The sequence below is a fragment of the Marmota flaviventris genome, chromosome 14 (genome assembly GCF_047511675.1).
Source record: "Marmota flaviventris isolate mMarFla1 chromosome 14, mMarFla1.hap1, whole genome shotgun sequence".
NCBI lineage: Eukaryota > Metazoa > Chordata > Mammalia > Rodentia > Sciuridae > Marmota > Marmota flaviventris.
In genome coordinates, this window is record NC_092511.1 from 85334573 (window position 1) to 85362370 (window position 27798).

A 27798-nucleotide genomic window follows, 5' to 3' on the forward strand; every position below is an offset into this window, starting at 1 on the left:
TACTTTCAATTGAGTTTGATTCCAGATATTGCAAATATTTGTATTTATTACAAGTACTTTTGGAAGTAAAAAAAAACATGAAAATATTTAAAACTACATAGTGAGAAAAATACATGGGCAAAAATCCTGTAAATCATGGTGCTCCTGTAAAAATATTACTGGAAACTTCAGAGAATAGATCTTGCTGTGTCCACTTGAAGAATGTGGAATTTCTGAAAATAAAGGCGTTTGGTTCACACATCTCGTCCCTCATTGTAATTGTCACTTGGATCCTTTGCTCCTGTGTTACTCTGCAGAGGATGAGTGACATTTAGGGGCAACACTGCCGTGGCAGTCAACACCTTTTCTAGTCCTTCACAGTCTCTGTGGCATTTAGGTAGTAGGTGGTTGGTATTGGCCAGCAGAGACATGTTGCCATTTCACAAGAACAGATCTGCTCTGTGCGCTAAGAAACGTGGCACCGTGTTGTGATGAATGAGGGCTTAGGTGGCTGGAGAAGGCACCTAATTCAGTTGGGTGTTTATTATGTGGAAAGAGACTATTGCTTTTTGAAACTGAAACCCAGGTCAAGATATTTGTGGCTGTGTTCGTGCTGTAGGTGTAGACAATGAGATGCTTGTCCTATTTCCTGAAAATGCCCCCGAGGGAAACCTAAGACAATGAGCACTGCGTGTATTTCAGTGTGACTTGGCCTCGGGGCTCCTGTCCCTGGCAGTGCCACCGGAGGGCAAGGCCTTGGTCCACATGAATGGGTGTGATTTGGCTCTCTCCCTCACCTTTTTACTTCTTGCAGAGAAAATGGTAATGGTAATGCCTGCTATTTTCTATATATGTGGATATGCATGTTTACATGTATATATGTATGCATGTGTATATATGTAATTCTATGTAATTTTGGGTGGTACTGGGGATACCTTATGATAATTTTTTTTTCTGGTACTAGGACTCGAACCCAGTGATGCACTACCACTGAGCTGCATCCCCAGACTTTTAAAAATATATATATATTTTTTTAAACAGGGCCTTACTATGTTACCCAGGCCGGCCTTAAATTTGTAATCCTCCTGCCTTAGCCTCCTGAGTATGTGGGATTACAGGTATTCACCAATGAACTTGGCATATAGACACAGACACACAGACACACACACACAGACAAACACATACTCAGACACATATATATATTTTTAAACTGGGGATTGAACCCAGAGGCGCTTAATCAGTTAGCCACATCCCCAACCCCTTTCTTTATATTTTGAGACAAGATCTCCCTGAGTTGCTTAGGGCTTCATTAAGTTGCTGAGGCTGGCTTTGAACTCATGATCCTATTGCTTCAGCCTCCTGAACTGCTAGGATTTCAGGCATGCATCACCATGCCTGGCTAACCTTATGATATTTTAATGAAGATTAATGATCCCTAACAAAATGCCTAACACATTCTAGGTATTCAGAAAAAAGAAATCTATAAATCTTAGTTTTCCATGACTTTGATTTTCTCTGGAAATAAAAGAGTTTTATTTCTGCCAAATTAGAGGCCTTGATAGAATAGGGCATAGTTTAGTGAATTGTACCTGTCACAATCCACGATACTGCTGTGGATTTTGGTTTCAGAGGCCTGTATCAGTCGGCTGGAACTGCTGTAGCAAAACACCACAGACTTGGCGGGGGTACAACCGATATTTATTTTTCTCACGGTTCTGGAGACCGGGAATCCAGATCAAGGTACCAACAGGGTTGGTTCCTGATGAGGCCTCTGTCCTCAGCTGGCAGGTGTTCCTTACGTGGCCTTTCCGGACTGCACGCACTGGTGTCTCCTTGTGAGGACACTAGCAGGACCTTACCCTTGTGTCCTCACTGGGCCTTCATTGCCTCTGACGAGTCCTTTCTTCAGTCACACTGTGGGTGAGGCCTTGGGCATGAGGAGTTTGGGGAGACACATTCAGGCCCTAACAGTTCTCCTCTGCCTGGTTAGAGGGCTGCTGCAGAATGGGTGGAAATAGTGCTGCCGTGTTGATTTGTAGGCTTTTTATCATCCTGTCTCTACAATACACGGCAAATGCGTACTTTCTTATTTTCTCTTCATCTTTTCCCAGCCCTCATATGTCTGTAATGTTATGACTTTCAAACTGTTCTGGCCATAACCTGGAGAGAATTACATTTGCTAATCTGTATATATTCACTAATAAGTTACTAACAAATAATTCACAATTCAGTAGCCACCCTTACAAGGTGACATGCATACTAGTTCCAATTCAATGTCATTTTTTTTTTTTTTACACTATTGCCAGTGGGACGACTTCATGTAATTTGGAAAGCACTGCTGTAGTATAGGTTCTCAGCCATGGTGTGTGACACGCTGAATGACTCTTTTTTAGTTCTTTGAGGTCATGAACGTGCAGTCCACTTGCCTTGATGGATGGTATTTGGGAAGCCCATCCTAAGACTTCCCCGCAGAGGAAATGCTAGTTTGGAAAGTTTCCCTGCCATTTGGCAACCTCTTCAGGAAGTAGACAGTAGAATGGAAAAGTTTCATCACATTGACGTCTTGGCTGAGAGAGGAGCATGCCAAGGTGTGGATTCAGGAGCAGGGTAGGTTGTGATCAAATCTCACTGTAGCCCAGTGATGACGGAGTTTATGTGTCTATTTTCTTTTTCATGGTGTGGGCTTGGTTTTGTTTTAGAATCATCTTTCCTTATCACAAGCTTCTCCTTAGTAGATAGAAGAGTTACTTAAAAAGTCTGGTTTTTTGATGTCTTTGTTTGAGGTCTTAATTCCATGGTGACATATTGCATTAGATCTTGGTTATAACTTTATTCACGTTATTAAGTGTTATCAGCTGAAGCCACACCCAGCTAGCTGTTAATAGTTGACTACATTGGCCCCTGTGAGCTGATGTAGCAGGTAATGAAAACGTATCATGTCACCTGGAAAGATGTAGTCAGGAACGTGGCATTGCAGGGGACAGTGAGCTCCCTCCAAGTGCAAACAGAGTGGCTCTTTTAGTGTCCAGCCACGGCACATACTGGACCTAAGAACTATGTAAAGGCTACTGAAAGGTGGCTTCTTATGGGAGGACCCCAGGACACTGCAAGGTTGTCAAGCATGAGATCATACCCTGGCTTGCCCTTCATTTGATACATGACCTTGGACACGTATCTGAGCTCCCCCTTTCCTCCTCCAGTCTTCGTTACGGATCGATGAGATCATGCCTGGAATAGACCAGAGCCACAGGTGAGAGCGCTCCCCTCCCGGCTCTTCTCCATTTCTCCAACTTATAAAATTGTGATAAATGAGGAGTACACGAAAACACAAGAAAAAGATGGAAGGCCAGTAAAGATATTTCCTCTTCAGTTTATTCTTCCCTCGGTTGTTTAGGATGCCGACTAGCTGTTTTTTCAGTGTGACAGGAAGTAAAAGGTAAAGACATAGAAAGAGAAGGCTGTACGGTGGCAGGGGGGATGGGGCCCTGGCCACCCCCGGGTACCTGTGAGCTTCAGTGGAATCCCACTCTGTAGGTGACGGGCTGTCCTCATGATTTCAAGACACCATTGCTGACTCACCAGGTTTAGGGGTTCTTGTGACCTACCCCAACACAGCTCTCACCTAGGGCGGAGGGAGACTGTAGCTGGAGGCGGATACACCAGATGTCCCTCTGAGCCAGGATGAGTCACAGTGCCTGAGAGCCAGGGTCAGGTACGAAAAGGTTTGGAAGCCTCGGAAGAGTCACACTGTGGAGGCTGGAATTGCTTGGTGTGCTTTCGTTTTAAAGTGAGCTTTCCCAGTCCTAACACATGGGGAGCCTGAAGGGCCAGAGTTTTCAGAGGGAGAGAGGTAGATAACCAGAGGATCGTGGCCACTCACCCCAGAGCTGGCTCCTTCTAAGCCCCCAGTGGGCTGCTCCTTAGGCTTATGGATCCTTAAAGAGCAAAATGGGAGGTGGGAGGTCGCTGGTCATGTCCTCCTGGTGCCTGACCTGGGAGTAGAGACGTTGGGCGGGACAGCCATGGGACAGCCTCCCAGTGCTGAGGAAGACTGGCTTGGGTGATGACCCCAGGATGTTGCCTTTGGCCATTCTGTGCCTAAACATGGGGAGGTCACAAGGGAACCAAGTGCTGTTATATTGGGCTTTTCTCTTTCCTTATGAGGTCTTCTGCTGGGTGCTTCTTTTAATTCCCTCCCGAGGTGCCCTCAGAACAGCAGTCCTAACGCAGACGTGCTTCCTTCTCACAGACCCAAATCTGCAAGTTCAGAGTGAGTCCTCTGGCCCTTTCTTCTGGGAGGTGCAGGTTGAATATCCCTTATCCCAAATCCTGGGTCCCAGAAAAGTTTTGGATTCTCTAGGATTTTGGGATATTTGCATATACATAATACCATGCCACCTAGTCTAAACTTTGTTTGTTTCTCCAGATGGTCTGAAGGTACTTGTATATAATATTTTCAATCCTGTACATAAAGTAGTTGGTTTTGTGTACTTTGGACCAGAAATCAGGGATGGGGTTTTCCACTCGTGACATCATGTTGGTGCTCAAGGTTTCAGACTTGGGAGCACTTCAGATTTTGGATTTCCAGATTGGGTTGCTCAACCTGTATTACAGGATGTTCACATGAATTTATAGTCTGGGGAGAGGAAGTTTGCAGGTAAGATTCAGTGGGAAAGGAAGTTCAGTTTTCAAAAACTGTACAACTGGCGTTTGTGTAAGTTGTGACTCCAGTGGCCCTTGTGCCTCTTACACTGACTCAGTTATTCTGAACTCTTGTCCAGTAGCCTTTAATTTCTCTGAAGTCAGAATACATCCAGCTGACCTAGACAACCTGGTACAGACCTGCCTTTTCTTGTCCAGGATTGTGCTTCCTTTACTGAGCACGTCACTGAGCATCTGCTGTGTGCCGGACCCTTTACTGGGGTGCTCTCCTATGCTGGAGTACCCAAGATGCAGTGGAGAGGACTAGCAACCTCCTCGAAAAGAAACAGATGGCTGAAATGACCGTGTGTTTGGTGTTAATAGCATTGTTTAATGCTCTGATAACATGGTGACAATTTTTAGTTGCCTGTGAAAGAAATTAACATATTTGATTTTTTGCTTGTGTTTGTTAACATGTACCTCATCTTATAGGTTTTTAGGGATATTGCTGTAAATGGTCTAAAGTGTCCATTTATAAACCTATGAATTTCCTGGCTGTTGCTTGTTGGTTGAACAATGTCTGTTGCAAGTGGCAACATCCTTGTGCGGCCCTTCCCAGGAGGTCCTTCCTATTTGAACTTGGGCTTTGGTACTTCTCCAAGGGCCTCCCTTCTCATGGGGGACACTATGTGAGACTGTTCAGAATCAGTCTGCCACTTGGGGTGTGTTCGGTGCTGGAACAGCTGCACAACTACAAATGCTTCTGAAATTTGAGGGTAGGTGCTCTGTACATTATCGAGAGACACAGGGTGGTCACAGGAATCCCAAGGCTCACCTGCTTGGTGAGCTGGTCTGTCACATGGCTGTGGGACTGGAGTTTGTAAGCCCCAGTGCAGTGGCAGGAGAGACCATGGCACCAGGGAGGGTGCCAGCTTTTCTGTGACAACCGGTGGCTCGGGGTGTGAGAACCCTATCGTGGGATGTTTGTGAAACATAAACACAGGATACTTAATGTTGGGAAAATGATCGCTTTTGTTTTTTAACCTCTGTCTCTCTGTTCTGACCCAGGTGCAACGTTAGAAGAGATAAACCAGCACTGGGACTGGCTGGAGCAGAATCTCCTCCATACTTTGTCTGTCTTTGATAATAAAGATGACATTGCCAGCTTTGTCAAAGGGAAGGTAAAGGTAGGTTCCTTGATCCTAACCTTTCTTTCCATCTTGCCGGTAACTCTATGATGTTTTGAACTCTGCAGTGTACCCACAGTTTTCACCAGTCTAATTACACTTTTTGGCTTAATGCGGAAAGCCAAATTAGTTTAATTTGTCACCTGTCTTTGCAGTCCAGAAAAATACACCTGAAATTAAAAAACAAACTTCATTCTTGGGTCTAGTTCCTGTTATCCTTTACAGATGTAAAGGTCCTTTTTGTTCTTGGCGGTGGGGGGGGACCCATAAAGTTAAGATTTCTGTTTTTACAGAGCAACACGTTATTTTCTTCTCGAATTAGTTATTCCTGACTTTTTTGCAGCTGTACCATTCGTCACCATGTTGGACCTAGTGCTTCCTCCTGCTAATGGTGAATGTTTGTTCTTCTGATGTTAATTAAATGGAATTAAAGCCAATTAAGCTTCAAGAAGGCATGAGAGGAATATTGGGGAGGTATTTGAATATAACTTCTGCCAGTTATATTCTTATAGAACCGGTCTTGCTACAGGAACATGATGGGTAATTGGTGCTTTAATATCCTATTGGGCAGGGAGACGGTTCCTCATTCTCAAGTTCACTCTCATTACACATCTGAACACATAAGCCCACAGTACAGTCTTCTTCCCTTGGGATGAAAGAGCCCAAACATTCTGCCTTTCCTCCCTTTTCCTGTCCCTCCTTCCTCCTCTTCAGTCCCTTTCCTCTGTTCAGCTGATCCCCAAATATGGAATGAAACCAGCAAAATTGTGCTGTATACATAAATGAGTATGCCACAGTGAGTCCCACCTTTCATGTATATTTATAAAGCATCCATTTAAAAAAACAATAAATAGGAGGAAGACCTGTAAAGTAGGAAGCACTGGGGACTGAATGGAGCACATTATATTCCATGCATTTACGATTATGTCAGAATTAACCCCACTACTATGTATAACTGGAATGCACTAATAAAAAACATTTTAAAATCCCAGACAATGGATTTTGTTTTCCTCAAAACAAAACTTAAGAGTTACAGCTTTCAGTAAAGGGTATCAAAGCAAATTTTTTATTTTAGAGGAAAAAAAGAGAAGCACTCTTTTCTTATTGGGGACTGGGATGTTTTCAGGACCAGAGAAGAGCAGAGGTGACCCAGGCAGCTAGGACTCTGCATCCAGGACATGACCACTGGCCTGTGGGTCAGAGTGGGCCTGGGCCTGGGTCTCTCCTCATCCTGGTCTGATGGACTGTGGCTCAGTGTCCTGTGTCAGATGGCACTGAGCATTAGTGACACTTAACCTACCTCTCTTGGTCTAACGTGGACTGTCGTGGTTTTTTGATTTAGGTATTTCCCTTAATTGGGAGGAAGGAAATTCATTTCTGATACACTGGTTTTTGAAATACTTCTGTAAAAGAAAAATGTTCCTCTAACCTCCTAGGTTCTATGGCTGAGGCCCTGGAAATGACACTGACAAAAGACAGATTAATAAGAGAAAAACAGTTAATTTTGTGCATGTAGAGTATATACACATGGCAGAAACTCAGCAAGAGTAACTCAGAAAGAGAATTGGAATCTGACCTTGCACAGCATCTTAAGGAAAAACAACAAATTGGCAGAGGAGTGATGGGACAGGAAAGGGGGTTCAGGCTTCTGGGGTGGCACAGTGTGGGGAAGGTAAGCATACCGGGAGAAACTAATGGAAGGTCAGGGCTGTCTTTGAGAAGTTGTATGAGTCCCTTGTGGTGCTGAAATCTAGAGTCAGAGTTGTCTCCCGGAGGCAGAGGTGGAGACACCTGTGGAGATAGAGATTCCCTCCTGGTTTGGGGCACTGGGGGAAGGCAGAGAGGCTTTTTGGTACCTAGTCTTTTTGGCTTATAACTTATCTTCAGCTCAAAATAATCCTTATGCTAAAGTGGCATATTTTGGGGTGACAATATTGATCCATGACACCTCAAATCTAATATTCCTTAAAAGAAAGAAAGGAAAGAAAGAAAACCGGAGGTGGTGGTTCTGGGGGGAGTCTGAGAGTACGGCTTAGCATTTGTTCCCCCCTCTCCTTTGGCCAAATGCAAAGGATCTGAGGTTTGGGGCTTTCCTGCCCATATCCTCGACACTTGGCTGCTCCAAAAACTTGAAAAAATCCTTTCTGCTTCAAGCTGTGCCTGTGACCAGACACTGCAGCCCATGAAGGTTGGGAGGTCACATGGCCACCATCCTGGCTGTGCCTGGAGCCTCTGGATCCTGTTCTCAGCCAGGCCTGTTGCTCTAAAGCCTAATAAGTCACGAAGAAAACAATCTCACCAGCCCTCAGGTTTATTTTAAAAGTCATTTAAAAGTAGGTTATTTTAATGTCATGCCCAAGTTTAATTTCTAAAATAGCTTATATAGTGAGGATTTGGAGCACCCCCAGCCCCCGAAAAGCAGCCTCATCTTAAGGAACATAGACTCTCATAGACAGTCCTATAAAACAAAAATGAAAATGTTAATTAAAAAAAAAGGCAGGTAACCACAGATTGTCACCCATTATAAACGGGCCACAACTTATATTCTAGACCCTTCTACCACCACCGCAGATCACGAAGGCCCTTCTTGTTAATGGTTATTGGCAAACAATTGTCGTGTCAGAGTCCTTGTGCCCTCTGCTGTCTCCTGCACACCCAGGGCTCGAGAAGTACTTCTGGCCTCTGGAAGCTGGGCCAGGGTCCCTGCTTCTGCAGTGCCGTGCATTAGGCTTTGCAGAATCCTCCAGTCAGCGTTTTGCCAACCTTCTTGAACCTAATGAAGACCTTTGTCAGTGTTTTAAAAAGCCTAATTCTTATCTCCCATTTGGGTTATTCTTCAGGGTCGATGTGAGTTCATACACCAGAACTCATCTCTGGGTCCTTATTAGGCAGCTTTCCCTCATGTAACAAATGCCTGAGAAAATCGGCTTAGGAAAGGTTCATTTAGGCTCACAGTTTTGGAGGTTCCAGTCCAGGATCGGTTGGCCCATTTGCTTTCGGCCCTGTGGCAGGACAGCATACCATGGCAGGGGCTTATGGCACAGCAAAACTGTCCACCTCATGGTGAGCCAGGGAGCAGAGAGAGGAAGGGGCTGGGGTCCTGCTGTCCCCTTCAAGGGCAAGACCCCAGTGACCCAGGGACCTCCCACTAGACCCCACCTTATAAGGCTTCACCAATACACCACCCTGGTGAATGAGCCTTTAACACCTGGGCCTTTGGGAGACTTTGAAGATCCAGACTGTAGCATCAGTGTAGGGAGGATTTGGAAAATAATTTCAGAATTGAAATTCTCAAACTCTTAGAAGTCAACTAATTCAGCCTAAGCTTCATGGACAAGTGAGAGTCTTGTCCTTGGGTTTTGTAACCTCATGATGGTTAATTGATCCCTGCTGCTTTTTTCTGGCGGAGGTTCTTTCTGGGTAGTGGATAGGGGTGGGTGTCCTGGAACTGGCACAGATTCCTCAAGTGCCTGAGTGCATCCGCCCTTCCTCTTCCTGTCCTTTCCCCTCTCTCCTTCCCTTTACCCAGCTCCCTGGATAAAGGCCCCCATCTTTCTGTGTCTCAGGCTCTGATTGCTGAGGAGACCAGCAGCAGGCTCGCTGAGCAGGAAGAGGAGCCTGAGAAGTTCAGAGAAGCACTGGTGAAGTTCGAGGCCAGGTTCAACTTCCCCGAGGCAGAGAAGCTGGTCACCTACTATTCTTGCTGCTGCTGGAAGGGCCGGGTGCCCCGCCAAGGCTGGCTGTACCTCAGCATCAACCACCTCTGCTTCTACTCCTTCTTCCTGGGCAAGGAACGTAAGTGAGGCCGGTCCCGGCATCTGCAGCAATTTGGTCCTTCAAGATAAACTTGGCCCTGGGGATGCTTGGCATGGCTCCCCAGAGAAGCCATTAAAGGTTACATTCACAACAAAAAAATTTAAGTGGATGGTTGAGATGACAGCAGGTGATACTGGATTAATTTCCAAATGACTTGTGCAGATAATTGAGTTTAATTATACATGCTGCAACTGGGGAGCTTGATTTTTGAGACAATTCATTTTTCAGCTGCCTTTGGAAGCATATCTTTGTAGCTTACTTTAAATAGCTACAGAAGGGCTTTTACTAACATCGATCACGTGGAAAATACAGTATCATATCTGATGGCTGAGTATTTCTAAAAGAATAGAAAGTATTCTTGTGTCTTTTTTTTTTAATAGTTGTAGATGGACACAATACCATTATTTTATTTATTTATCTTTACATGGTGCTGAGGATTGAACACATGCTAGGCAAGCACTCTGCCACTGACCTGCAGCCCTAGCCCTATTCCTCCTTCTTACTGCAGAAGGACATCTTTTAAAATTTGCAGCCTTGAACATTATAACTGCTGGAAATATAGTCACAGAATTGTTTACCTGGGTCACCTGAGAACCAGAAAGAATTCATGGACATGTCACCTGTTTAGCTAGCAATGTCTTAGGTGACAGCATTCCCACAGGGAAAAGCTAGGCCACACATGTCAGTTGTGCGTTCAAAGCTTAAAAAGCCATTGCCATGGAAACTGCTTTCAGGGCCAGGTGTTTCCCGCGCCTGTGCTGGGGGGACAGATGCTGCACACACACATGGCACCAGAGGGAGGCCTCCTCTGAATGTCTGCTGAGGCCAGCTTCCTGCGCGTGCTGTTTTCTCTTTCTGTCCCACCAGCCTTGGTTCGGATGCTTGGGACCCCACCCCATGTGCACAGTCCTTTCCTGACCTTGCTTGCAATGGGCTCTGGCCTAATCTTGGCCATCCTTACTTTGTTCTTTCTGAAATGCTTTTCAAAATGAGCTCCCTGCTTCTCCCTGTCTTCAGACTCAGCCCGTTTGGAAACTCCTGTTTGTCCTTCAAAACCCAATTCAGCTTGGCCCCTCCATGATGCCTTCCTTGGGCCCCACATAAATGATACCATATCTGTGTTTCTCTGCTGGGTTCCATCAAGTTGGTCGTTGCTTGTTTGTAGGTTGGTTGCTCCTGCTTGTGCTTCTTAAATTCCAGGCTCTTCACCAAGCCGTCACGTAATGAGCTGACGTTGACAGGCCGTGAGTGCAGGTGTAAGACCAGAAAGAGCTGGGAAAGCGTATTCTCAGGCCCGATATAGAAATGAGGCCGTTTAAAATTCTAAAAGCACTGAAAATGGTGCTGCTAAATAAATGGAGAGAAATGTTAGAAATATGACATTCCTTCCCACTTTGACTTGAAAAGGAAATGAATTATTTTTGGACACTAATGATTGTCACTAAACCTAATCATGTTAGGATGATGATATTTGGAAAAAATTAATGAATTCTAATATTTAATCATGTTTTCCAACTTAGTTCTCTCTCTTTGATGAGTCAGCTATCAGATGCAAGACTTTATCTTCTCCCCCTTTCCTCTGCATTAGCCCACTACCCATTACTTTATCAAAAACAGTTCTGGGAATAGAATATTTAAGAATGTATTATCTGGGGTCTGGGTTCTAGCTCAGTGGTGAAGCACTTGCCTCATATGTATGAGGCCCTGGGTTTGATCCTCAGCACCATATAAAAAAATAAATGAATAGATAATAAAGGTATTGTGTCCATCTACAACTAAAAATATTTAAAATTGTATTACTGTACAATATTACTTTATTATTATTTGTAGAACTGAGGATTGAACCCAGGGCTCTCAACTTTTGAGCCCCCTTTTTTAAAAAAAGTTTTTTGTTTTTGTTTTTTTTGAGAGAGGGTCTTGCTAATTTGTCTCAAACTTGGGATCCTCTGCCTCCCGAGTCCCTGGGATTATAGGTGTGTGCCACGGCACCTGGCTAATTTTCTGGCAGTGCTGGGAATCAAACCCAAGGGCTTCACACATGCTAGGCAAGCGCTCTAGTACTGAGCCACATTTCAGCACCTACTTTCTTTTTCTTAAAAGATAGTCTTTCTTTGTTGCCCAAACTCTTTGGCTGGCCTGAAATTCCCGGGCTCAAGCCTCCCACCTGCCTCGGGATCCTGGGTAGCTGGCAGGTACACACTCTATGCCTGACTGTGCTGTATTACTTTAGAATTTTATAAAAACTGCTTGTACTGTCTTCACAGCACAACAGAAGTCATCTGACACAGACTACATGTCAACCTGTTTCCGTAAAGGAGATCATGAATAATCCTTTTTCACACTCCTTTTTCCTATACCTTGATCTGTGAATGCTGCTTTGAAACTAGCGTTTGTGCTGAGAAACTTTTGCATGACTGTTTAAATATTTTTGAAGATGCATGCTGTTGGTATCCCAAAATGATGTTCCTTGAAAGTACACAGTAGCCGGCAACCTGGGAGAGTTCATTTTATTTTTAAGAAAACCATTGGCACGTGAGCTGGGTTTCCACCAGCAGCTGTCAGGCAGTTCTGTGCTCCTCTCCCCTGTGCTGGCTTCGAAGACGTTTGCAATTTAGCTTCAATGAAAAAATAAGACTTTGGCTTGTTACTTGCTGATGCGTTCCAGTTTGGCTCAGATTTTATGGTGCAATCTGAATTTGCATCTTTTCTCTTTCAGTTAAACTTGTCATCCCTTGGGTTGATCTCCAGAAATTGGAAAGGACATCCAATGTCTTTCTGACGGACACCATCCGAATCACCACGCAGAATAAGGAGCGCGACTTCTCCATGTTTCTGAACCTGGATGAGGTCTTTAAGATCATGGAGCAGCTGGCAGATGTGACGCTCCGGAGACTGCTGGATAATGAAGCCTTTGACCTGGACCCCGATCTGCAGGAGCCAAGCCAGATCACCAAGAGGTACAGCTTCAGTCCCAAGGTGTCCTTCAACTGCGTGGCCTTTCATGTGCTTTGGTTGGCCTAGATTTTGAGGTCTTTACCCTGTGGCCCCAGGGCATTGGTTCCAAGCCTCTGTGGATGCTCAAGTTTCTTTGATAAAATGGCAAAGGCATAGTATTTGCATTGGAATCTTTTTTTTTTTTTTTTTTTTGTGGTGCTGGGGATTGAACCCAGGCCCCGGGGTTGGCAAGGGCCGAACCACTGAGCTACACCACAGCCCTCATCTTTTCATATTAAATCACTTGAAATTATTTTGATACTTTTGTCATCAATAGAATAAGCCAGTATTCTTTACAATTTGACCCAGGTCAACACCAGTCCTGGAGATTCTTGGGGTAGTTGCTTACCATGTCACTTTAAGGAATTCAGCTTTATCTTCAGAAGTTCAAAACATGGTGTTTGAGCTGGACATTGATTTCAGGTTTGTGGATCATAACTGGGCAACTAACTGCAGTACTGATATCAAGGTGAACTGTTATGAAAGGTCCTTAGAGAAATGAGCAACCATTGAGTGCTGTTCTGGCTAAAGTTTTTTGATATAGTTACAGAATCACTACTGATCTGAGACTGCTAGTCATTATAATGGGAACATCATCATTTTCAGGTTGCAGTTCAGTGGCATTAGGTACTTCCGCACTGGCACATGACCTTTCTCACTGCCCATTCCAGAGCTCTTCTTACTTGGTAAAACTAAAACTCTACCTACTAGACACTAACTGCCTGCTCACCCTTCCCCAGCCCCTGACAACACTCATTCCTACTGTCTGTGAAATCGACTGGATCTCTTGCACAAGTAGACAGCATTCAACTTTTTCCTTGGGCTTATTTCACTTAATATAATGTCTTCAAGGTTCATCTCTGTCATAGCATGTGTCCGAATTTCTTTCCTTTCCAGGGCTGAAAAATAATCCGTTGTATGTGTTCACCATATCGTGTTGATCCCCTCATCTGCGCGTGCACACTTAGGTTGGTTTTGCTTCTTGACTGCTGGGAATGATGCTGCAGAGAGCGTGGGCATGGCACTAATTTCTCTGACGCCTGCTTTCAATTCTCTGGAGTATTTTTTTTACACAGAAGTGGAATTGCCAGATCAAGTATTTCTATTTTTAATTTTTAAAGACACGTTAGTCATTTACTTTACAAAATGTTTATCTGTTTTAACATTCCTGCCCCCCCCCCTTTTTTTTTTAATTGACGTTTCTTGAAACTATTCCAGGAGATGAGGAAAACACTGGCTATATTGCTTCTGCTTGTGAGGCGGTTCAGTCCTACAGCATCTGAGAGTCTTTGCAGGGCCATCAGCAGAATCTCGTGATTTTTCTGAGCTGCATTACGTGGGCTAGATGACATGATGACAGATCGAGCATCCTTAATCTGAAAATTTGAAATGTTCTGGAATCTAATTTTGGAGCATTTTTTATTTCGATTTTTGAATTGGGGATACTCAACTGGTAAAGTCACCTAAATCTTGTAAAATCTGAAAAACTCTGAAATTTGAAACTCTCCTGGTCCCAAGCATTTTTAATAAGCTCAACTCAACCTGCAGTGAGTTCATTCAAAGCTGTAAGGTCTAGTGTTTAGTGTTAATACAAAGAATCACTTAAAGAACAGAAGATCTCTTATTCCCTAAACACATGCACTTTCTTTGGAACGTGGCGGGGGAGGGGTGCGTCTTCCTAATTAGTGGTCCATGAACAGCAGCCATGCTTAGCGTTTAGTGTATTCAGAAAGACCTCAGATCCCTTCCAGCTCTGCATGTTTATTTCAAACTGATCATGTGTTGCCCCAAGTGAGCAAAAAGAAAAAAAAATGAAATGTTCTTGGTGGATTTCTTTTTGTTTTTTCAAAATTGGTAAGATTCCAATGAATTCCACATGGTTTGGGGTCACCTCTGATGATGTGACGGTTCTTTTGGAAGATGGAGTGTTTCTTGGTGTCATTTCCTTATGAAAGAGACTCTTGGGGCTCTGACATTTAGTTTTGATTCCTAATCCCAAGGGCTCATGTCCCTCTTGGCTCCAGGACCCCTAATATGGTCTACACCTGAGACAACCCAGTATGGTGGCAGCCATGCTGTCCTGTGTGTTTTCCTGTGTCCCTGAGATAGTTGGTATCCAAGTCCTTTGACTCCAGCTGACAAAGCTCTGTTAAAAATGAAAAGGCACACACATTAGCAGCCTGAGAAAGCGAGTTTGGGGTGTACGCATAATGAGGCTCACACCCACCGCTAGTTAAAGCCTGATCCTTTCCTGTGCTAGTGTCAGGCGTGGGAGGCCAGCTGACAGCTGACGGCCAGTGTGTGCTGGTGGCCCCACAGGCAGCAGGATTCAGGTGATGTCCTCGCCATTGTTGAAGCTCCACTTCAGGTGTGGCATTTTGGGTTTGGGGCAAAGTGAGGAAAAAAGGAGAAGATGGACGATCTGTAGCACCTCACTCCCTTCTGGCAAATCACGTGTTTTGGAAGGAAGATGGTCGGTGCCGGCAGTCTTCATTCTCGTTGCAGAACTCAGGGTAATTCCACAAGTCTGCCCCAACCTCCCCCCACTTTCTACTCTGGGTTCTGTTAGAGAAAAGGACACAAAGGTTCTTGGAGTGCCCACCGGTACCCAGGGCTGACCCTGGGGCTCGGAGTGGGATTCTGGCCCCCAGCTGTCAACCCCCGGGTCAGTGACTTCCTCCCAAAGCAGAGCCCTGTGCTGGTTCTCCTCTGCAGCCGTTGTCATGGTGACGCTGGTTTAAACAGGTAATGACAGTCCATGTGGCCTCCTGCCAGGAGAGCCCAGGTCTCCAAGTTTAGGAAAACAGGCTCTTCGTGCTCAGGGTGCAGCAGACATGCTAGAATGCCCCCCAGGCCCTCTGTGGCTGGTCCCCTTTCACTTTCCATCCCAGATAACAGCTTTCAAATAGTGCCCATGGGGCCACGGACTAGATAAGGCAGCATCTGATGTCCCATCAGTCACCATTGTCCCTTGGTCACTCCAATGGGACTCATGGACCAGGACAGAGCATGGCACATACATGCAGGGGATTGAGAGCATGAGCTGGTGTGTCATTGTCCTGGGATGGGACAAGGGAGAGCTGCAGGCTCAGGGCTCATCCGCTGCTCACAGTACAAAGTGATCTGGCCCCGGGCTTCTCAGGTTGTCATCCCAGAGCACAGGTGGCAGAGGGACCGAGGGGAGGGGTTGGGGGATAAGTGGATTGATCCTGATGTTTCTAAACAAAACATATCCTGAAGCTGGAAAGGTGGGTGGAATGAGATGCCCAGCTGTCTTGGGGGAGGAGGTGTGGAGGTGATGATCCTCCTGAATCTGCTTTCATCTGTTCCGACTGGCTGGAAATGCTGGAGGAACTCAGTGTGGTGAGTGGAAACTTCCCCACAGTAAACCTTCTCTCTGTCGGTGTGTAAGGCGGGCAGTGGCCGCCAGGGGTGAGTGTCCTCAGCAGTGCACCCTCATCCCTGGCTGTCAGGTTTTGCACCCCACTTTAGTCTTCCCCCGCCTACCCATCCCCTTTCCTGCCAGTTTCCTTGGCCCCTCCCTCACCAGCCATGTCCTCTTCTATCTGGCTGTTGTGAACATGAGCAGTAAGACACCTCTGGGGCCCCTGAGCCCTGCCAGCCCCACCTCTCGGGGGAAGGCCACATCTCCCCCACCACAGCTCTGAAGCTGCTGGGGGTCTGCTCAGGTGCTCGTCTCTGGGGAAGGGTGGCTGGAAGATCATGAAGACGGAACCTTTGTACGGATTCTGTGTAGTCAGCTTTGGGTCCCTGTGACCAAAATGCCTAACAAGAGGAGCTTAGGGGAGGAAAAGGATATTGGGGCTCATGATTTCAGAAGTGTCAATGCATAGATGGCCAAGTCCATTGCTCTGGGCCTAAGATGAGGCAGCACATCATGGCAAAAGGGTGTCATGGAGAAGGACTGCTCCGTTGTTAGCACGTGGGAAGCATGGCCAGATGGAAGAGGCCATGCCTAGTGGGGGACAAAGGAGAATGGCAGGAAGGTGGGAAGGGGACACAGAGAACATGTACCCTTCCAGGGCAGCCCAAAGTGACCCACCTCTTCCAGTCAGGCCCCACCTGCCCACACTTACCACCCAGTTAGTCCATTCAAAGTAGGAGGGGCTGAATAGGTCACAGCTGTCACAATCTAATCATTTCACCTCTGAATGTTCCTGCTTTGACAGGAGATTTGGAGGGGGGGACACCTCATATCTAGACCACAGCAGATGCCCTATGTTGTCAAGGTCCTGGTCTCTTCAAGGTGTGGATGGGATTTCCAAAGTAATTGAGGGGGCTCTGGTGTCCTTGGAGGCCACCTTCACATGGCACCCATTGTCTGAGGGTAGGTGAGCATTGTGTCCCATCCTGCAAGTGGTCCTGGGCTCCCCGCCGTGTGCTGTACAAGGGGGCACATGGCAGCAGCATCCTGCCATCTGCCATCACAGGAAAGACGTCTCGAGCCACACACATTTGATAAATGAGACTCTTTTGTGCCGACTAGGACTCTGAGGAACACCACGTGTGGCTGGGCTTTCTGCCTGTTTCTGGATTGCTTATCCTTGGCATTTCCCAGGGTTCAAGTGCACAGTGCATGAATTTGGGGTGGGTACATAATTAAGAGCCACTGGAAGAACCTCTGTGTGTCCTGTAGGAAGCAGGCTGACCTCAGAGGACCTCTGGCCCTCCCTTATTCCAGAAGGGCAGGGGTGGTGGCTCAGCTATCTCATCTAGTGTGCAAATGGGAAATACTTAAATGCTGATCTAACAGGGGAGGTGGCCTGCCCCAGCCTGCAGCACAGCCTGAGTTCTGGGAAGCATTTGGCCTCCACGCAGCCTTAGGCAGACATATAGCAGGCTCATGTATGTGCACCGAGCCCAGAGATGAAGTGAGAGTTGGCATGTGAGACCCAGATGGAGTTCTTCCTAAATGCATTCTTTAAGGTTGATGGAAGAAGAGAAAGGAAACCTGTTTTCTATTCATGTTTACCTATACCATTAGGGACAAATTGTCTGGATTTGTAGAAAAACAAGTGAATTATCTCATCTAAGTTTATTGGGTCTGAAGTCTTAGAAATTAAACTTGGGGTTTTGAAAGGTATTCATAGTAGTCTAGAACTTCCTGCATATTGGCATGTGAGATTATATGTATTAATTTTAGCATCAACAAACTTGCAGTTGTTTCTTCACATTCTGATCAGCCCTTTTTTTTTTTTGGTACTGGGGATTGAACTCAGGGGCACTCGACCCCTGAGCCACATCCCCAGCCCTATTTTGGATTTTATTTAGAGACAGGGTCTCACTGAATTGCTTAGCGCCTCACTTTTGCTGAGGCTGACTTTAAACTTGTGATCCTCCTGTCTCAGCCTCCTGAGCCACTGAGATTACAGGCTCATCCAGTGGTGTGTGCTAAGTCAGGGTGGTTTGTGGCACCTTCTAGTGCTGGTTTCAGCTGAAGCTTTCCTGGTGTGACAGCTTTGTCCTGTGCACACAGCAGCACTGCAGGCACCAGGCTACAGCTGCTCTGTCCTCTGGGGGTGCCTCTGCGGTGGCTCGAAGATCTGTCAGCTCCACCTTCTCAGTGTTGGGGTGTGGGCTTGTCTATGGAGGAGAAGCAGAGGCTGTAAGTACAGAAGGTCTGAGAGGCAAGTTGTGGCTAGTGAGCTTGGGTTTCAGAAAAGGGAATTGATACATTCAGCATCAAAACTACCACCTGCCTGGGAACTTAAAGGGTGGTCTCTGGTCTCCACGAAGAGCTGCTTTCTCACCAGGTCACTGTTTCACTTCACTTGTGCTAGAAATGTCACTATGTGTATCCCACATGCTTAGTAAGTGGCAGCAGATTGCTTTCTACAGAAAGGGGAAGAAAGCAGGTTGTAAGTTCTTCTTCTGCTTTCTTTTTTGTATTGGAGGTTTCTGGTCTCTGGTTACCAAATGTGCCCAGAGGGACAGTGGACACTGGGTGTGTAGAACACCCAGCTGCCCCGAGGACACAGAGAGGCCCAGGAACCAAGCTGGTAGCTGAGGCGGCAGGGGCACTGGAAAGGAAGCTGCCGTCCTCAGGAGGCCTCAGGTTCCTGAACACCTCGCTCTTCACTTCAGGACTCGGGTGGCAGCAGATAGGAGCCCCCCTGCCCCTCTAGCTCAGGTCGAGCTGCCGGCTTTGTGCTGATGACTTCTTCAAGTGCCACTTCACGCTGTGTGCTCCACCATCTCCTGAGGGGAAAGGAAACTGTCCCCCGAGGGAGGAATTCATTGGTGCCAGAAGCACATCTGTAAGACGTGTGAAGGAGTAGCCTCCACTGTACTTCCCTTAAAGCCATGTGGCCAGTGTGTTTTGGGGACAACATAAATAAATTTAAATAATCCAATTCACTTTATTTGGATTATTTAAATTTATTTTAAATGGATACATAAAAACATAAGAATTGTACGTGTGTATACGAAATCCTCTGGTGTTTGAATTCTTCTATACGTTGTGTGAAGTTTAAATCAGGCCAAACATAACTTTCTCCTCAAACATCATTTCTTTAGGGTGAAAAAAATCAGAATCCTTTCGTCTAGCTTTTGAAGTGCACGGCGTGGGGTTGGTACCTGTGGTCCCCTGCTCTGCTCCCACACACCTGAACTTCCTGCCCCTTCTCTGACTCGAAACCACTGGTCGTCCTCTCCCCAGGCCCTGTTCCCACCGTTCTGCCCTCGCCTGCTATGAGGGCAACTTTTTCAGATTTAAATGTAAATGTGTTGGACGTGATGGCTCTCAGGGACTTAGGGGTCATCCTGAGGGACCTCGCCTTCTGTTCTTGCAGCGTGTGAACTGCTCCCTGGTGCTCCTCTGGAGAAAAGGCAGGCTCCATATTTTTTTAATTGCAATGTGTGATCTTTATTTATTGATTTTATTTATATATGACAGCGGAATGCATTACAGTTCTTATTACACATATAGAGCACAATTTTTCATATCTCTGGTTGTATACAAAGTATATTCACACCAATTCATGTCTTCATACCTGTACTTTGGATAATGATGATCATCACATTCAACCATCATTAATAACCCCATGCCCCTCCCTTCCCCCTCCAACCCCTCTGCCCTATCTAGAGTTCCTCTGTTCCTCCCATGCTCCCCCTCCCTACCCCACTATGAATCAGCCTCCTTATATCAGAGAAAACATTTGGCATTTGGTTTTTGGGGATTGGATAACTTCACTTAGCATTATCTTCTCTAACTCCATCCACTTACCTGCAAATGCTATGATTTTATTCTCGTTTTTGCTGAGTAATATTCCATTGTGTGTGTGTGTATATATATATATATATATATACACACCACATTTTTTTATCCAGTCATCGGCTCCATTTTTGATAGTCACATATGAACAATTAGCCCTTTTGGAGGGTGCTGTTCAGGTTTGTACAGTATCCAGGGGACCCTGTAGTCATCACCACAGCAATGTGACATTTTCTTATCCCCTAAAGAAGCCTCATGTTCATGAGCAGCCACTCCTTATTTTCCTTTCTGTCGACTCCTGTGTTGACATTTCCTATAAATGGAATCCGGCAACACGTGGTCTTTCTGTGTCTGACTTCTTTCCTTCAGCCTAAGGTTCCCAAGCTCCTTCCATTCATTCTTTCCTGTGATGGCTGAGTAATATCTACCCTGTTTTAGGGGAGGTACCACATTTTATTTATCCATTCATCAGCTGATGGACATTTGGGTAGTTTCCACCTTTTGGCTGTGAATAATGCTGTATGAATATTTGGGTGCAATTCATGGACGTAAGTTCTCAGTTCTGTTAGGCATGCTCACCCAGGAGGAGGTTTTCCAGGTAGGCAGTGAGTCCACTCTAGCCTCTGTGGGTTCTGGCTGTTTGCCAGGGTGCATGCATCATGTGACCTTCCCACTGGCATCATGTGAGCGCTCCAGTTTCCCCGCCTCTTCACCGACACCTGTTACACTTATCATCTGACTTTTCCACACTTGGATTTTCTGCCATTTTTGTGGTAATTCTCAAAGTTACTCAAACCGGGAAGGAGTTCATGGAATTCTTCCTGGTGGGGACAGTGTGCCCTGCTCCTGGTACTTGCTCAGAAGGTTGGCTATGAATCTGGATGGCTGTGGGGCTGACAGGCTCTGGAGGGGTGTGACATTTTTTTTTTTTCCAGTCACTAAACTGTCAAGCTGTGCATTGAGTTCAAAAGTGTCTTTCTTTTCAGTCTTGTTTCTGCTCATTTTTCCACCTCTTTTTGATATCTCCCCACCTGTCCCCAGGGACCTGGAGGCCAGAGCACAGAACGAGTTCTTCCGAGCCTTCTTCCGGCTGCCAAGAAAGGAGAAGCTGCGTGCTGTGGTGGACTGCTCCCTCTGGACACCCTTCAGTCGCTGCCACACTGCGGGCCGGATGTTCGCCTCTGACAGCTACATCTGCTTTGCCAGCAGAGAAGATGGCTGCTGCCATGTCGTCCTTCCGCTGCGAGAGGTAGACCCTGCCTCTCACCTCTTGACCTACTGTGCACCTCTGAGGCGGCCTTTTGTCATTTGAACCCGTGTCATGGAGTCTATTTTCTGTTGCTAAAACGAAAACAAAATGCTTAATGCTGGGCACGCTTACTAACCAAAAAAAAAAAAAAAAAAAAAATTAAAAACAAAAGAAAAACCTTATTTAGCCCCCAGTCCTGAGGTTCAAGAAGGTGGTGCCAGGTCAACTCCACTGAGGACCTCATGGTGGACAGTATCCCAGAGGCAGGATGATCACATGGTAAGACAGGAACTATCACATGGTAAGACAGGAAGCCAGAAAATGGGGAGGGACCATTCTGTTATAACAGCCCCTCCTGTGGGAACTAACCAGGTCCCCTATCCCTTCTGAGAGCTATTTCCTACTAGGTCTTCCTCTTAGAGGTTCCACCACCTTTTAATACTGCCCCATGGGGGACCAAGCTTTCAACACAAGAACTTTTGGGGGACACACTCAAGCCGTATCATAGCCAGAGCAACTTGGGCTGTGAGATGGGGAACAGGGAGTGGGGACGTTTGCACTGTCTCACCTTCTAAAGATGGATATCTAGATGACCAGGCTTTAGGAGGGAAGAAGACCTGAATTACACCCTTACCCATTTGGCCATTGTTTTTCCTGCTGTTGCTATGGCAACCTGGAAGTTGCCTAGAAGTGATGGGGAAGAAGAGCATACTCCAACCTCCACATTATTGATGAAGCTGTTATTAAAAAGTACATGCCTAGTAATTAAAGCTTTTCCAACAGCTCTTAGGAAGGGATCCTCCCCTTTTGTTGCCAAAAAAGGAAAAAAGAAAAAGGCAAACTATAAAAGCTTCACCTTTTGAAAATACATGGCAAATTGTTTGGCTTTCATACTCTCCTGGAACTTTAGTTAAAAACTTAAAAATGCTTCCTTTTATGAGGCTCCAGTCCCTCCCATGGGGCTATGCTTCTCTTGTTGGAAATGGGAGGGTGGGCAACCTGAGTTGACTGCTACATCCAAGCCACTCAGTCCTTGGCTTCAGGCATCTCTGCTGAGATGGTGCCACAGCTGCCGTACACATCAAGACCTCTGGGTCTTGCTTCCTGTAGCATAGGTCCTGAGCCTGATTCTTTTTTTCTTTTTAAATATTTATTTTTTAGTTGTAGTTGGATACAATACCTCAATTTCGTGTATTTATTTTTATTGGTGCCGAGGATCAAACCCAGGGCCCTGCACATGTGAGGCGAGCGCTCTACCGCTGAGCCACAACCCCAGCCCCTGAGCCTGATTCTTTAGAAAACTTTTTTTCCTTCATATGATTTCCCACCACCATGATATTATTATTCTGCAGTAGATGTCTTCATTTTGCAAGTATTATTATCAGTGGAGCAAGAAATCCACAAGATGACTTCTATAGTAAAAAATAAATAAATAAATACTTTTGATAACATGCATAGCATAAAATTTACCTTCTAACCATTTTGTAAGTAGACTCATACAGCATGTCACTTTGTGACTTGTTTATTCCATTACATAATGTCCTTAAGATTCATCCACCTTGTAGCATATGTTAGAATTCCCTTCTGTTTGAAGGCTGAATAATATTCCATGGTAGCCTGCACCATGGTTTGCTTATCCATTCCTCTGTCCCTGGAGGTTGGGCTGCTTCCACCTTTTGGTGATTGTGACAGATGCTTCCTTGCACACTTTTAAACCTTGGCACCAGGTCCTTATTGCCATTGTTCTATCTTACGATAATTTATGAGCATGTACATGGAGGCCTGCCTCCCTTGTTTTTTCAGTACTTCTGTGTCTTTAAGACAGTTTTTTCGTTAGTGTGTTGCAATCATACCTAACGGTGAGAGGCGTTGTTACCTACTTGTACGTGCACAGAACGCATGGTCAGCTTCATTCTCAGCACCTCCCCTTTGTGCGCCACTTTTTGCACCAGGTAGTGAGTATCGAGAAGATGGAGGACACCAGTCTGCTGCCCAACCCCATCATTGTGAGCATCAGGAGCAAGATGGCCTTCCAGTTCATCGAGCTCAAGGACAGAGAGAACTTGGTGGAGGGCCTGCTTGAGAGACTGAAACAGGTCCACGCCAACCACCCTGTGCACTATGACACCTCAGCCAGTGACGAGGACATGGTAGGAGCATGCAGCATGGTGGCTTTTCCTGACGTGACAGTCCCTCTCTCACACCCCTGGGGCAATGGGCTCCAAGCGCATGTGTAGAAAGGTGACCATTCGCGTGTGAGGGAGAATGTGTTGGAGATGACTGGTCTCCGGTGGCCAGGGGCATCAATCTGGTGTCACCTTTGGTGTGCTGGGTGTCCTGCGTGGGTATTACATAGGACAGGGGCTGCTGGGAGTCGCCCCACAGCTTGTAGGGTTGAGCGGGTGCCCCCCGATTTGTGGGGCTGGTGGTTTGCTGCCTAGGTTGGTGTCGGGCTGGAGGGACTGTCGGGCACCCTCCTTCCTCGCAGGTTGCGGGGTGCTGCCACACCCTGGATGGGAACAGATATAACCTGCTGAGAAAGGTGCTCCATCATCCTTATGGTGGGATGGCTGCAGAAACAGACCTGGGTCTGCCAGGGCCTCACCTTCTAGAACTTTCTTTGAAATATATTTTTTAAAATGCATTTTTAATTAATACCTAATGATGGTGTACGTTTTCCTCTCCTGTTTTTTTGGCTGGACAGACGTCACCTGTGTTTTACTCGACAAGCTTGTGCAGTGGCCACAAGTTTGGGGATCTCGAAATAGTGTCCTCTCAGAGCAGTGAGGAGCATGAAGACGAGAGCTCACCTCTGCACCCCGGGCCCCTGACCGCCGTCTTCCAGCAGTCGGGCAGCCAGAGCCCCGACTCCCGTCTGGTGGGTGAGGCCGCTCTGGCCTGCTGTGCCACTGGTGGCTGGGCAGTGACCACCACGGTGGGTGCGACACCTTGAGCACCAGCTCCCGAGGAGTAGGGTAGAGAGGTGGCCGGTGGCCTGGGGCAGCACGTGCACCTCTTACCTCTTCTCCTCATGGGCATAAGATTCAAGGGTCCCTTGAGGGCTCAGGCAGCGGGGGAGCCGGCTTTCCCCAGGTCCTCCAGTGGCTCTGTGCTGTCTTGCTGTGTGGGCTTGGGCAGCTGGCCATGCTGGCTCTGTGGGTTTCCACAACAGGCCTTGCTCCCTCCAGCCAGTAGCGCCCGTGAACTTCACATCACAGGGTCCCACTGTGTGTCCTCGGGAACAAAGGATCGCCTGTCCTCTAAATACTAAAATTATTTTTGCTACATTTATAGTTTTTTCTTTATATGGAAAATGTGAGGCAAAGAGACTCCAGTTTGGTAAATAGACTACAAAAGGCACTTAAGAGACTACAGCACTGGCAATGTCACAACCATGGGGACCAGGTGGGGCTGCAGACTTCATTACCCCACGTGGCTTCTCTGTCACCGAGGCTCCTGTGTAATCATTGTTAATTTTATTTATCCACACTGAACCTTTTCATTTGCTTTATATATATTATACATATATTGATATATGTCTGCATATTTACATAACAATAAATATGTCAATAGATAAATTATTTCTTAAATTCATAAACAATTTCCTAAGTGCAGGAAAATATTAGGCTTATGTGTTTCTCCCATTACTGGAGAATGCAGATTATTAAAAGCACTTGTAAATATCTTATTTAAAAGCCCTAACCATTCCTGCCCTCAAGGGATAAAATGTTTTCAGTCATCTAGAGAAATAGTGTCTGTCTTATTTCTGATACTGAGAGCAATCTTTTTAGATTTTCCTCCTGGCTGTCAGGGAGCTCAGGGCAAATTGTGATGCCTCTTGCTCCCCCATGACCTGAGCTGGCCTGTGTTTGAGCAGTTGCCTTCATCATCTCAGTACCCCAGGGTTCCCTAATATCCCCCAGTCCACCATCCTCCTGTCTGACCTGTGCTACTTTAGTATTTGTGTGGGTGTATTTTATTTATTTATTTGGTACCAGGGATTGAACTCAGGCACTCGACCACTGAGCCACATCCCCAGCCCTATTTTGTATTTATTTAGAGACAGGGTCGCACTGAGTTGCTTAGGGCCTTGCTATTGCTGAGGCTGGCTTTGACCTTACGAGCCTCCCAAGTGGCTGCACCACTGTGCCCGGCTATTTTTATTATCAACATTGCCAGGGAGATTTTTTGTCTTTGTGTAGATGCTCCCACTGGGCTCTGGACTCTGGAGGGCCGGTGCTGGGCTGTCCATCTTGGCGTCCTCTGCCGAGTTAGAGGTTCAAATGTACTTTCCGAAAACGGGTGTAGCTTCCTGCCACCCAAGATCCCCAGTAGGTAGAGGCCTTGTTTTCTCCACAAGTTGAGGATGGGCTTCTTTGTACATTTACAAGTGTTTTCTTTTCCAGTCCAGGGAACAGATCAAAATAAGCCTGTGGAGTGACCACTTTGTGGAGTACGGCAGGACCGTGTGTATGTTCCGCACAGAGAAGATCCGGAAGCTGGTAGCCATGGGGATCCCTGAGTCCCTACGCGGAAAGCTCTGGCTCCTTTTTTCAGGTAAGTGTCTTGAGGTCACATGTTGTTTTTGGAGTAGACCTGGGAACACCTCGTGTGAGCCGTGTAGGGTGGGCAGTGCCACCCATCTTGGGTCAGCCGTGTACCTGGGACCCTTCCTGGGTCAGCTGTAAGACCCAGTCGAGGCCCGAGACTCTGGGCGGCAGTGCTCTTCCACAAGGCCCAGGCAAAAGCCATCTTCTGTCCTTTAAGAGAGACTTTGCAGTTCTGTCCTTAGTGCTGAGAATCTGTCAAGGAAATCTGGAGTGAAGTCGCTTTAGGACACAAACTCTGAAGTGGGCTACATAAGAGCCCAGAGCTGTCAGCGCCATGGTGTTGAATAAACCCCTCTAGGCCGTTTCTCTTCGTCCTTCCTCTGTCGAAATATGTGGCATCCAAAGAGGCAGGTCTCCCTTCTGTCCATTTCCTCCTCCTCCACCACTTGACACATGTGGAGATGGCCTCCTCTGGCTGAGGCCCCTGGGCAGCATCTGGGAGTCCATCAGGATGTTGTTGATGGATGGGCTGAGACGGGGCCAGACTTCTCTGGGGACTTGCAGGGCAGGCATTCGTCTGCATCCGCCATGAGCAGGTCCATCCTACTGGGCAAAGCATCTGGCGCCCAGGGGCAGGCGGGGAAGGCCCTGCCAGCCAGTGGGGTCTGCTGTGCCTTCAGGGTGCAGCGGGGGCATGTGAGGCCCCCTCCCGAGATGACCCAGCAGGGCCCCCGGTGGTGGGCCCGGGGACCTGCCCCCTCCTCACTTGCTCTCCTGGGCTGGAGCCTTCCCTCCGTCCGCCTCTTGCTAGCATCCCTACCCTGCTCGCTCTCCTCTCCTCCTGTCTCCCCTCCCCTTTCCTGCCCCAGAGGTCTCTGCCCACTGCGTGCCGTTGGACTGTTGGGCACGCATCTGGCACTGTCTGTTGTCCTCCTTGCTGTCATCACCCCTCATGCCTCCCAGCTGGTTTCTGCGACTGCCGACCAGAGTTGTGCCACCAAAATCTTTCCTTTTTAAAGTTACCTTTAAATTTATCTTAAATTTGATATAAGTTCTGTATAGTATATTCACTCTACAGTGGATAGCTGATGCAGTGGTTCACACCTATAATCCCAGCTATTTAGGAGGCTGAGGCATGTGATCCTCGTGGATCACGAATAAGAGGCCAGCCTCAGCAAACTTAGTAAGATCCTGTCTCAAAAATGGTTGAGCTTAGGGCTGGGGTTATAGCTCAGTGGCAGAATGCTTGCCTAGCGTGTGTGAGGCACTGGGTTCAATCCTCAGCACCACTAAAAGAAATAAAAACTAAAAGTATTGTGTCTATTTACAACTAAAAATATTTTTAAAAAATGGTTGAGGAAGTAGCTTGCCTAGCATGTTGTCCCCAGCACAACACATACACACACACGTACACACACACAGTGTATATTTATAGTGGAAAAATAACAGATAGAGGAATAAAGAAACAGTAGCATTACTTACAATCACAGCATCTGAAGCTGCCACCTATTAATGCCCCTGCTCTGTATCCTCTGGGTCTTTAATATACCTACACAGGCACACAGTTTTCACATAGGGCTGTATTTTCAGATCTCGATATGGGGCGCTGGAGCATCAATTCATGAAGGACTATCTTCTTAGGGATGGGAGGTTTCCTTTGTGGAGGGAGGATTGCTGTAGTTCAGGGAACCGGGTGTCTGTGGCGGGTGTTGCCTGTGAGCGCAGGGAATGATGGGAATCATCAGGCCTGGGAGGGTGAGGAAGGGAAGGCATTTTCACTAAACCTAGTCAGAATTTAAAACCATACACATCAGCTAAGGCAGAACTGGGTGCATTTCTGTTCCCTTTGCCCTCAGAGCCCCACCTTGCTTCCAGCCCCAGGGCCAGAGTGCAGCGGAAACCAGGGATGCCCTGGTGCAGGTGGATGAGTGGGTGGAGGAGCCCTGACACTCTGAGGAGTCCTGCAGCCCTTAAAGCCACCTGCCCACTAGAGGTCTGGCTCAGGAGATGTTGTGCTTGCTTGCCCCGCCCAGCTTTCTATCTTTTGAGGTTCCTGCAGGCAGCTTGCTGGTTTCTTTGGAATTGTGTGCTTTGCACGTGGGTGCTTAAAACTTTGTTAAATTAATCTGTGAAAATTGTGTGTGCATC

General features: G+C 46.7%; 1 protein-coding gene across 2 annotated transcripts in view; it reads left to right on the forward strand.

The window, feature by feature from the left end:
• Window positions 1-27798, forward strand: part of Tbc1d8 (TBC1 domain family member 8) — a 110990-nt gene that overhangs the window by 62685 nt on the left and 20507 nt on the right. The window contains exons 3-9 of one of the 2 annotated variants that reach the window (XM_027950672.2): window positions 5689-5807; window positions 9374-9602; window positions 12340-12580; window positions 20893-21100; window positions 23053-23250; window positions 23805-23978; window positions 25507-25657. In XM_027950672.2, coding sequence (XP_027806473.2) covers window positions 5689-5807; window positions 9374-9602; window positions 12340-12580; window positions 20893-21100; window positions 23053-23250; window positions 23805-23978; window positions 25507-25657 — 1320 coding nt within the window. The remainder of the gene's footprint in view (window positions 1-5688; window positions 5808-9373; window positions 9603-12339; window positions 12581-20892; window positions 21101-23052; window positions 23251-23804; window positions 23979-25506; window positions 25658-27798) is intronic. The other variant, XM_071601834.1, reaches the window with a different exon arrangement.